The 12,472-nt window shown below is 41.3% G+C and overlaps 1 protein-coding gene across 2 annotated transcripts; it reads left to right on the top strand.

The window, feature by feature from the left end:
* Positions 1–1,195: 1,195 nt before the first annotated feature.
* Positions 1,196–4,156, top strand: LOC106580199 (peptidyl-prolyl cis-trans isomerase C). Of its 2 annotated transcripts, XM_014161004.3 has the most exons (6): positions 1,235–1,375; positions 1,490–1,539; positions 2,324–2,437; positions 2,812–2,905; positions 3,215–3,399; positions 3,574–4,156. In XM_014161004.3, exons 1-6 carry the CDS (start codon positions 1,369–1,371, stop codon positions 3,700–3,702), a joined length of 579 nt encoding a protein of 192 aa, XP_014016479.1. In that variant the 5' UTR covers positions 1,235–1,368; the 3' UTR covers positions 3,703–4,156. The 2 variants fall into 2 exon arrangements, with proteins under 2 accessions (XP_014016478.1, XP_014016479.1); XM_014161003.3 differs by having other exon boundaries at positions 1,196–1,539.
* Positions 4,157–12,472: the final 8,316 nt, after the last annotated feature.

Below are 12,472 nucleotides of genomic sequence, written 5' to 3'. Positions count from 1 at the left end.
GTTCCTCCAAACATAACGATGGTCATTATGGCCAAACAGTTCTATTTTTGTTTCATCAGACCAGAGGACATTTCTCCAAAAAGTACGATCTTTGTCCCCATGTGCAGTTGCAAACCATAGTCTGGCTTTTTTATGCCGGTTTTGGAGCAGTGGCTCCTTCCTTGTTGAGTGGCCTTTCAGGTTATGTCGATATAGGACTCATTTTACTGTGGATATAGATACTTTTGTACCGGTATCCTCCAGCATCTTCACAAGGTCCTTTGCTCTTGTTCTGGGATTGATTTGCACTTTTTGCACCAAAGTACGTTCATCTCTAGGAGACAGAGGGCGTCTCCTTCCTGAGCGGTATGACGGCTGTGTAGTCCCATGGTGTTTATACTTGCGTACTATTGTTTGTACAGATGAATGTGGTACCTTCAGGCATTTGGAAATTGCTCCCAAGGATGAACCAAGACTTGTGGAGGTCCAAAAAAAAATCTGAGGTCTTGGCTGATTTCTTTAGATTTTCCCATGATGTCAAGCGAAGAAGCACTGAGTTTGAAGGTAGGCCTTGAAATACATCCACTCAAATGGTATCAATTAGCCTATCTGAAGTTTCTAAAGCCATAACATCATTTTCTGGAATTTTCCAAGCTGTTTACAGGCACAGTCAACTTAGTAAACTTCTGACCCACTGGAATTGTGATACAGTGAATTATAAGTGAAATAATCTGTCTGTAAACAATTGTTGGAAAAATTACTTGTTTCATGCACAAAGTAGATGTCCTAACCGACTTGTCAAAACTATAGTTTGTTAACAAGAAATATGTGGAGTGGTTGAAAAACGAGTTTTAATGATTCCAACCTAAGTCTATGTAACCTGCCCGACTTCAACTATACATTAAATACATGAAATGGTCATTCAGAAGTCTTGGCCACTGGAATAAAATAGTTTTTTTTTAAAAGTCTAATAAATTGCCTACCCATTTCCTGAATGCTGTAATTTATTCACATGTGTTTGTATACAGGGAAATAAAACTATAACCAACGACAACAAGAGTATATAGCCGAGCCTCAATTCAAAGACTGTAGATGCTGGATGTGTAGCCTCACCTCAAACCGCCGTGCAATTGTAATGTCTCCAAAATTGCCAGAGGGCGCAGTTCCTGATCGGGACACAAAACCCTTTACGGCTTTGTTGGATTGGTAAACCTGTTTTAAAGCGAAATTATAGACAATGCATTGTCGGATGGGAGGCTGTTTGAGGAGCGCTCGGGGCATCTATCTCATTTCTCACTGAGTTGAAGCATAGGTTGGGCTCCATTCTAAAGCCAACCCCTCCGCTAAAACACGGCCCAATTTGGAGTGTGGTTTTATCATGCAGGAAGGATGGATGGTAAAAATATATTTTTTCTGACATCTTTGATACGCTGAGATTATTTGTTTTGTGTCTGCAAGATGGAGCCGCAAATGATGTCCTGCCTCGTTTTCTTGGCTTTTTCGTTTTCAGAAAACGTCGGATGTATTAGAGGAAGGGTTGGACCTAAAGTGACCGAAAAGGTTAGTAGAGCATCGTGCTATCATGTTATTTTATGCGACGTCGGAGAATACACAAACACAGGCTTGCCTCACGGGGGAATTCGATGGAAGCCTTCAAAGAACAGCTGTATTGTTGAATACATAGCACGAGAAGCTACATGTTCATAACAGGTATAGCACAATAACAGCACACTGTATTTATCCCATTCTTACGTTAAACGGTTTGGTAGCATACACATATCGACATAGGAGACTCGGGAGCTAGGAATAATTAACCGGAGATTAAACTCAACATAGCCTATTTTTTTTTTATAGAAGTAGGCTAGCTACTGCCAAATGTGCAAGGCATTGAATGGAAGGAGTCGGGCTATAAAAGCCAAGCTATTCCACATAATATGCTATACTCATTCCCCATTGCACCATTTAGGAAAATATCCTTTATAAATGCAGCTTGTAGGCTTATGTTTATGGGATATCTCAGCCATTCAAATTTGTATAATATGTATTTACAATCCATAAATGTGTAAATAAAAAGTGGGCCTATTTAGGCAAACGTCAAAGGTTCAGATTGTTCTACTGTCAAATGCCACCAGTGTCCACCACCATTAAGATAAAGTGACTTTAAGCCTGTGCAACTAGATGAGACATTTTCTCCAGTTCTCCAATATATCATAGGAGTCAAATATGATAACTTCTGTTTTACATTTCTCAACGAACTCTACTCTATAAACTGTACTGTATAACTCTACAGTATATGAATACATAATTGAAGCTCATATGTTTTGTGTTTGTCTCCCTATCCCAGGTGTTCTTTGACATCACTGTGGCAGGTCATGAAGTTGGCCGGATCGTGATTGGCCTGTTTGGAGATGTTGTTCCCCTGACTGTGAATAACTTTGTGGCTCTTGCCACAGGGGAGGTAAGTCTACTGTACGCTGTCTGTGAAACCTGTTATTGTTGTGTGATTAAACAACACAAATAAAAGCATCTGAATACCTATATCCATCCATAGATCATAGGTCTTAAGAGTTGACATGATGTTGCTTTGGCAGAGTAGACAGAACATGCCATCTTGATCTCAAATGGCACCCTATTCCCTAAATGGTGTACTTTTTACCAGGGCCCATAGGGGCTCTTGTCAAAAGTAGTCCACTAAGCTGGGAATATGGTGCGATTAACAGTATTTCATTCTAACACACGGTTGCTAGCTAATAGATCACCAGCATATTTCTTGCACAATTGCAAATGGATAAGCGATGCTCATTTGAATTTCCAAAATCGTTGTTTTTGCAGAAAGGATATGGCTACAAAGGAAGTACGTTTCACCGGGTGATCAAGGACTTCATGATCCAAGGAGGTGACTTCACAGCTGGAGATGGAAATGGAGGTAAGAAAGATTTAAGTATGATCACGTAGAGTTTGACCTGTCTTAGAAATTTGACCTCATGTTGAATGTTGGGAATAGTAACAATAATAATAATTCATTTAATTTGTAAGCGTTTTTCTCATAGCGCATCAACAAAGCAGAAAAGGTGGTTATGTACACTCCCTTAAAGTTCTCAGTGGGCCCGTCCTAGACGGAACCATATTCCCTATAGAGTGCACTACTTTTGACATGGGCCATAGTCTCCAGTTCCAGTGTCTCCATCTGTCACCACACAGTCCCTAAATGCTGTTTACTCATTTGCTGGCACAGGTAGAAGCATTTACGGGAACCAATTTGATGATGAGAACTTCAAGCTGAAGCACATGGGAGCAGGTTGGGTCAGCATGGCCAACGCGGGCCCAGACACCAATGGCTCTCAGTTCTTCATCACTGCGTCCAGGGCTCCATGGCTGGACGGGAAGCACGTGGTGTTTGGGAAGATCCTGGAGGGCATGGTAAGTGGAGGCACACTACTGGAGGCTCACAATTTGCTGTTAGAGTTTGAATTGTTTTTGTGGCCACAGACATTGGAAAATCATCTGACACACACACATACACACACACACACACAGGTGATACATAGTGGTCCAATTCAACACTAATACATATTCTAATCTTATTTTTTTCAGTCTGTGGTTCACACCATTGAGCTCCAAGACACAAATGACCGGAACCTGCCCTACACAGAGTGTGTCATTGTCAACAGTGGGAAGATAGAAGTCAAAGAGCCATTTATTGTGGATGTGGAGGGTTGGTAGGGTTATCACTATGCGTGTTACTGTATTCAGAGAAATATTATACAGTTGTTGTTTATGGCTCTCTAATGTGTATACTAACTTTTAACAAAATGAATACAATGAATTCAGTCATTATGAGAAGATGTCATTTACAATTAATATCTTAAAACTGTTGTAATTTAGTTTGTTAACCTACACTCATTAACTGCCAAAATGATCAGTATGTCATTTGCACTATCCACCCAGCACCTTGTCATGCTAAGCTGAAACAACTTGTAGTTTTTTACAATGTTGAAAGACTACACAAAGTATACAATACTTCACTTATTTTCACATATCAAATGTAATCACAGCAACTGTATGTTGTGAAATGTGTTTGAATATGTTAATGAGGTTCCCTTTGAATATGTTGCATTGTTATGGTGAGTATGTTTTATTATTTATGAGAAATTAAATTGTGGGGATTAATCTGGAAGATGTAGTAGTAAGCTGCAAAGTTATTAATATTTCAAACTATTGCACAATTGCATAGAAAATTGCTAGTGATTACTTCAGGGCAATTCCACGGTAACCGAATTACACTTTGACTCAGATGTTTCACTTTAAAATGTATGCCAAACAAAAACATTGATTTCCAAGTTTAACAAACCATATAACTCCATGCACAATGACTACTTTGAACAATTAACACTTACATTTACTAAAAGAACTCCGCAGATGCAAAGTTTGGTAATAGAATTACGGTAAAATCTCCCTCAGTTTCTTATGCAACCACGTTTTCCAATAATTAAGATTCAAATATGTATGCAGAAAGAATGGGGTATCAGTTATGACATGACACCTTGAGTTTGAAATTTATTTTGGTTATTGAACTTGTTTTGCATATTAGAGTTTTTTTCTACACACTGGCTATTATTGTAATGAGCATTTGGCTGGTACGGACCAGAGTACAGTATAGCACAGTAGAGTAGAATACAGTAAAGTAGATATGTTCAGCACCCTTCAACATTATTGTGTTTTGATGTACTTTTTCTGGTAGATGTTGTCCAAGACCAATTTTCCATCTGTTTGACCAGAAATCAAAGTCCAACATTTTTGGATGGATTTATATATATATATATATATATATATATATATATATATATATATATGCCATGATTTCTCAAAAATATAGACTCTTAGCTTTGATTTTACACCCAATTTGACATGCTCCTATGAATTTCACATGTTGGTGCTTATGGATCCTTTTAGATGGAAATGCGCTTTGTTAAATAGGAATAATTTTCTTTAAAAATGTTCATCCATAGTTGTTTTAGAAACCTAGCAATTCATCAATCTTATCAGAAACAGTAGCTCGCCTTTCAGAGATATCCACAAGCATATCATATACAGTTGAACTCGGAAGTTTACATACACTTAGGTTGGAGTCATTAAAACTTGTTTTTCAACCACTCACTTATAGCTTGTCAATGAAAGATTACATAAAAAAGAAAAAAACGGTTATTTTGTGTGTGCTTGATCTTGTGTATTCTGAACTATGTAACTCCTATCTTCTGATCATTTCCTCATAATGTTCCAGATGTATTCTTTCCAAATACACCAAGTTTTGGCATGTCAGAATCATGTAATTACACATGAATAGCAGTTACCTTTGGATATGTCTATTTAGACAGAAATCTCAATTTTGCCATTACATCTAAGAGGTTTTAATGTTCGCCTTGGGGGAGGAACGGGGGCCAGAGCATAAAGCACCGCCCCATACAAGTTGTAGTCTTTCAGAGACTGGAAAAAATGTGTCTGCTTGTATATTTATCAATTAATCCGCCGATAGGAACACCTCTGAAATACGTCCAATGGATCTATCGAACAAGGACAACCATATCAACACCCACAAAAACGTATAGTGCGATCAGTATAAAAAAGAGCCTTCGTGAAATGCCACGAAGCAGGACTACATTCATTTTTGGATCACTGACCTGCCTTCCTCCTGGGCAATTACATCTCACTGTCCTAGAAATGCCTCAGAAAGATGAAAACAAGCCCAGATTCCCCCAGGGGGAAATTCCCTTTTAAGAACAATTGGGAGGGTGGTGTTAATTTAGTCTCTCTAATGAGTCACCTAGAGGAAATAGGCTCTGCAAATTATGATACAAGGAAGAGTAGCTGCTGCTTTGGCGTCCATCAGTGGAGGCTCCTCAGAGGAAGGGGAGGACCATCGTCCTCAGAGAAATGTAATAAAAATAGAGAAACATTAAAAAAGTTATCCTTTTTAGAGCAACCTATTGTCACGTCCTGACCAGTAAAAGAGGTTATTGTAGTTTGGTCAGGACGTGGCAGGGGGTGTTTGTTTTATGTGTTCCGGGGTTTTTGGGTATTGTTCTATGTTTTGTATTTCTATGGTTTTTCTGTGTTGTGTATTTGTTTGTTGGCCTGGTATGGCTCTCAATCAGGAACAGCTGTACATCGTTGTTGCTTATTGGGAGTCATACTTAGGTAGCCCTTTTTCACCTGTCGTTTGTGGGAAGTTGTTTTTCCATTGCTGTGTGTAGCCTGCAAGACTGTTGGTCGTTTTCTTGTTTTGTAAGTGTTCAATAAAAGTAAATATGAGCACTCAACCCGCTGCGCCTTGGTCTACTCCATATGACGACCGTTACACCTATATTAAATATATTCATATGTCACCAAATAATCACAGGCAGATCGAACACTTGGAGGATGAGTCAGGCGCAGGAGACTGAGGTCCGTTTGAACAAACGTAATTTAATACTGCCAAGGGGCAAAATCCACATATAAGGCAGGGTGCACAAAAGTCAAATGACGAGAGGAAAGCTACACTCTAAAAGACAGACGGGGCGCAGCCCGGCAACCCTAATTCCTAAACGATACGTAGCAAAATGCAACTACGTTAATCTTACATCTAGAAGTTCCCTCTAGCGGAACACCGCTCCAATATCCAATGATTGGGCGTGGAGCGAAATACAAACTCCTCGAAAATCCGAAAACTTCCATTTTTCAAACATATGACTATTTTACAGCATTTTAAAGACAAGACTCTCCTTTATCTAACCACACTGTCCGATTTCAAAAAGGCTTTACAACGAAAGCAAAACATTAGATTATGTCAGGAGTACCCAGCCAGAAATAATCAGACACCCATTTTTCAAGCTAGCATATAATGTCACAAAAAACAAAACCACAGCTAAATGCAGCACTAACCTTTGATGATCTTCATCAGATGACACTCCTAGGACATTATGTTATACAATACATGCATGTTTTGTTCAATCAAGTTCATATTTATATCAAAAACAGCTTTTTACATTAGCATGTGACGTTCAGAACTAGCATTCCCACCGAACACTTCCGGTGAATTTACTAAATTACTCACGATAAACGTTCACAAAAAACCTAACAATTATTTTAAGAATTATAGATACAGAACTCCTTTATGCAATCGCGGTGTCCGATTTTAAAATAGCTTTTCGGTGAAAGCACATTTTGCAATATTCTGAGTAGATAGCTTGCCATCACGGGCTAGCTAGTTTGACACCCAGCAAGTTTGGTACTCACCAAACTCAGATTTACTATAAGAAAAATTGGATTACCTTTGCTGTTCTTCGTCAGAATGCACTCCCAGGACTTCTACTTCAACAACAAATGTTGGTTTGGTTCCAAATAATCCATAGTTGTATCCAAATAGCGGCGTTTTGTTTGTGCGTTCAAGACACTATCCGAAGGGTAACGAAGGGTGACGCGCGGATGCGTATCGTGACAAAAAAATTCTAAATATTCCATTACCATACTTCGAAGCATGTCGAACGCTGTTCAAAATCAATTTTTATGCGATTTTTCTCGTAAAATAGCGATAATATTCCGACCGGTAGTCGTTGTTTTCGTTCAAAGACTGAAAAAGTAAAATGGACTCTTCACGTGCATGCGCACACCCGTCTCATTGTTCTCAGATCGACCACTTACCAAATGCGCTACTGTTTTTCAGCCAGTAACTGCAGAGTCATCATTCAATGTTCTGGCGCCTTCTAAGAGCCTATGGGAGCCTTAGAAAGTGTCACGTTACAGCAGAGATCTTCTGTTTTGGATAGAGATGACAAAGAAGGCCAAGAAATGGTCAGACAGGGTACTTCCTGTACAGAATCTTCTCAGGTTTTGGCCTGCCATTTGAGTTCTGTTATACTCACAGACACCATTCAAACAGTTTTAGAAACTTTGGAGTGTTTTCTATCCAAAGCTACTAATTATATGCATATTCTAGTTTCTGGGCAGGAGTAATAACCAGATTAAATCGGGTACGTTTTTTTATCCGGCCGTGAAAATACTGCCCCCTATCCATAACAAGTTAACCACAAGTTAACCTCCGGTTGCTCCAGGAAGCTTAGAATCAACACAGGTAGTCCTCATAGTGGCCTGATGGATTTTCATCGAAGACAGTTTGATATGGCATTCATAACCCACATTGGCTTCAGGTTGAATTTAGGGGAGCAGACAATGTATTCCTATGGGGAGAGATGTCATTGTAATCTGTGAAATGAAAAAAAACAGTTTTCACTGTTAAGGGTTAATGCCACATGGTCACGGTTAGAATTGCACAGATCGGGAGGACCTTAGGAATGTTCCTGTGGTTGATTTGTCCTTCGAAGCCATCTTGTTTCTGGGCTAACAGCCCATTAGGCCAAACCTGTGCCCACCAAGTTTCGTCTTCGAAGTCTTTTCCGTTTAGGAGAAATGGCCATGTCATGATTGGTGATGTTTTGTACATTTGCAATAAGAAGCCATTCACCATCTGGTGGAATTTACCGGGACTGCGGAAAAATGACCAAAATGAGAAAATTTTATAAAACGGAAGCCAAATGTCCGAGAGACTTTATTTGATGACTTCCCGAAAGATCTGGCCCTGGGGCACGGCCCAAGGCCGCCGGCAAATTTTAGAAACATTCACAGACGTCTAGTAAGGAAGCGTACATTTGCAATATGGAGATCCTCATCAATCATCAAGCAAATGCCATTTGCGTCCCTTATGTTGGTAATCAAATGGCTACCAGGACTATTTGCATTGTGTGCCCCCCAAACCCCTCTTTTTTACACTGCTACTACTCTGTTTATCATATATGCATAGTCACTTTAACTATACATTCATGTACATACTACCTCAATTGGGCCGACCAACCAGTGCTCCCGCACATTGGCTAACTGGGCAATCTGCATTGTGTCCCACCACCCGCCAACCCCTCTTTTACGCTACTGCTACTCTCTGTTCATCATATATGCATAGTCACTTTAACCATATCTACATCTATATACTACCTCAATCAGCCTGACTAACCGGTGTTTGTATGTAGCCTCACTACTTTTATAGCCTCGCTACCGTATTTAGCCTGTCTTTTTACTGTTCTATTTCTTTACCTACCTATTGTTCACCTAATACCTTTGTTGCACTATTGGTTAGAGCCTGTAAGTAAGCATTTCACTGTAAGGTACAACACCTGTTGTATTCGGCGCACGTGACAAATAAACTTTGATTTGATTTGAATGCACCTTAAACTGGTTGCTAACCACCATATCAAGTCTGGAAGTCCCGCCTCCCATCAATTCATTAGTTCTCACAACCAACATACTTCTTGTAAACAAAAGCCAACGTGGGTGCTTGAAAGATGGATTAGGAGAGATTTATCATTGAAGTATTCACTTTTATATGACCCGTCTTCAAAATTCTACAAGGATCCAACTAAAAAAGATGTGTTATGGAGAGAGACTGCAAAGACCATGTGCATTTCAAGTATAACAACCCATTTTTCATCCCCAGTATAAAACTAACTAGCTAGCGTTAGCTGAATGTGTTCTGTTTGCTTTTTTTAGTACAGAAATCCTCTGAAGCCAACAGTCATGTGAGAACATTTGTATGAAAATTATTAGTATTTCCATTTTTCAAATGTTCATGTTTTTTTGTTCATTGTTGAAATAATGGTGGAATTGTACAATAGTTTTAAAGTGTAGAATGAATACACAAAACAAATGAAGATGCTGTCAACGTTGAACTTGTTGATGTTGATAAACAAATCAGGTAGAAGGATTTTGTAACTACACACTCACACATAGTGCATCTAAGTAGGCCTACCTACAACCATTCTGTCCTGGAAGTGTCCTGGAAGTCAATTCTGCCTTCCACAGAGGGGAAAGACTTTTCACTGACAGATACTGCCTCCTGACCTGCTCTGTTGGCCTGGATGGCTATGCCTCTCATGCCTTGCCTCATCCCTGCCCCACCCTGCTGTAGCCACATCTCCACATCACAAGGCTTTGTGAGGAAGTTATGGAGGATGCACATTGTAACCACAAGGGTATCAACCTTGCTTGGCAGTAGGTATATTTTTTTGGTAGAGAATCCTCCATCTTTCTCGTAACTGATGTTGTGCCCGGCATATGCCCTCATCAAATAGAGCTTTAGTGGGAAGGCAGCGTCCCCCACCATTGTGCATGTCAACCTCTGACTCTCTGGACAAAGGTACCAAGGCAATCTGCCTACTAATGTCAAAAGTGTTGGAAGCTCCAGCTGGTGAGGACGGCTCACTAACAGGCACAGCAGGAACGGAGGCTAGCCTTGCTGTCTCCGCCTCCAGTTCCATTTGGTGCATTTTGAACTCCAACTGCCGCTGTTCTCTTTCTGCCTCAATTTTACACATCTCCAACTCTAACTGCCGCTGTTCTCTTTCCCTTCCTGCCTCAAGTTTACACATTTCCAACTGGAGATTTTCTCGCCTAATTTGGGCTCTCTTCTGTCTCCAGTTGGAGCTGTGTCGAACAGCCATCCCTCATGGCATCACCGTTTGACAGCGGGGAGAGTGGTTCAAAACGGGGCAATGTGGCTGGAGCTTTAGCCTCACCCTCGTTCTCAGACACCAACGGGCTTACAGGAGCAGCAACATCCCCTACATGGGTAGTAGGCTCAGGCAGCGGTAACACAAGCACTTGCTCGTCCAACAAAACATTTAACACCGGGTGTTTAACTCCTTTGGGATACCCCCCCTTCTCTCAATTTCTGCCTGAAGACATACCCTAATCTAACTGTCTGTAGCTCAGGCCCCGAAGCAAGGATATGCATATTCTTGGTATCATTTGAAAGGGAACACTCTGAAGTTTGTGGAAATGTGAATTGATTGTAGGAGAATATAACACAATAGATCTGGTAGAAGAAAATGCAGGGAAATAAACATACGTTTTCTGTTTTTTATTGTTGTTGCATCATCTTTCAACTGAACAAGAACAGCCAAACATTCAGATATGATGCTGCGGATCATTTCGATGCAGAACGTAAGAGGGTGACAGTATTTGAGAAAAGTTTCAGATAGATATCTTCAGGAATGAGTGCGTTACATGACATTGAGCATGTAGTCACCCAGGTGTCCCACACAAGTTGCCCAAATGTACCCAAGTGGCCGAATTGGTACAGTGATATATTTTGATGTAAATAACTACACTGCTCAAAAAAATTAAGGGAACACTAAAATAACACATCCTAGATCTGAATGAATGAAATAATCTTATTAAATACATTTTTCTTTACATAGTTGAATGTGCTGACAACAAAATCACACAAAAAAAATCAATGGAAATCCAATTTATCAACCCATGGAGGTCTGGATTTGGAGTCACACTCAAAATTAAAGTGGAAAACCACACTACAGGCTGATCCAACTTTCATGTAATGTCCTTAAAACAAGTCAAAATGAGGCTCAGTAGTGTGTTTGGCCTCCACGTGCCTGTATGACCTCCCTATAATGCCTGGGCATGCTCCTGATGAGGTGGCGGATGGTCTCCTGAGGGATCTCCTCCCAGACCTGGACTAAAGCATCTGCCAACTCCTGGACAGTCTGTGGTGCAACGTGGTGTTGGTGGTTGGAGCGAGACATGATGTCCCAGATGTGCTCAATTGGATTCAGGTCTGGGGAATGGGCGGGCCAGTTCATAGTATCAATGCCTTCCTCTTGCAGGAACTGCTGACACACTCCAGCCACATGAGGTCTAGCATTGTCTTGCATTAGGAGGAACCCAGGGCAAACCAGCATATGATCTCACAAAGGGTCTGAGGATCTCATCTCGGTACCTAATGGCAGTCAGGCTATCTCTGGCGAGCACATGGAGGGCTGTGCGGCCCCCCAAAGAAATTTCCCCCCATACCATGACTGACCCACCGCCAAACCGGTCATGCTGGAGGATGTTGCAGGCCGCAGAACGTTCTCCACAGCGTCTCCAGACTCTGTCACGTCTGTCACATGTGCTCAGTGTGAACCTGCTTTCATCTGTGAAGAGCACAGGGCGCCATTGGCGAATTTGCCAATCTTGGTGTTCTCTGGCAAATGCCAAACGTCCTGCACGGTGTTGGGCTGTAAGCACAACCCCCACCTGTGGACGTCGGGCCCTCATACCACCCGCATGGAGTCTGTTTCTGACCATTTGAGCAGACACATGCACATTTGTGGCCTGCTGGAGGTCATTTTGCAGGGCTCTGGCAGTGCTCCTCCTGCTTCTCCTTGCACAAAGGCGGAGGTAGCGGTCCTGCTGCTGGGTTGTTGCCCTCCTACGGCCTCCTCCATGTCTCCTGATGTACTGGCCTGTCTCCTGGTAGCGCCTCCATGCTCTGGACACTACGCTGACAGACACAGCAAACCTTCTTGCCACAACTCGCATTGATTTGCCATCCTGGATGAGCTGCACTACCTGAGCCACTTGATTGGGTTGTAGACTCGTCTCATGCTACCACTAGAGTGAAAGCACCGCC

Source organism: Salmo salar, chromosome 20 (genome assembly GCF_965601325.2).
Source record: "Salmo salar chromosome 20, fSalSal1, whole genome shotgun sequence".
NCBI classification, from domain to species: domain Eukaryota; kingdom Metazoa; phylum Chordata; class Actinopteri; order Salmoniformes; family Salmonidae; genus Salmo; species Salmo salar.
This window is presented reverse-complemented; position numbering and strand designations above follow the sequence as displayed.

Excerpts from the sequence above, each read along its gene's own strand:
- LOC106580199 (XM_014161003.3), top strand. The coding sequence starts at position 1,438 with ATGGAGCCGCAAATGATGTCCTGCCTCGTTTTCTTGGCTTTTTCGTTT. Across the intron at positions 2,438-2,811 it reads TGGCTCTTGCCACAGGGGAG|AAAGGATATGGCTACAAAGG; the intron begins GTAAGTCTACTG and ends TTGTTTTTGCAG. Across the intron at positions 2,906-3,214 it reads AGCTGGAGATGGAAATGGAG|GTAGAAGCATTTACGGGAAC; the intron begins GTAAGAAAGATT and ends TTGCTGGCACAG.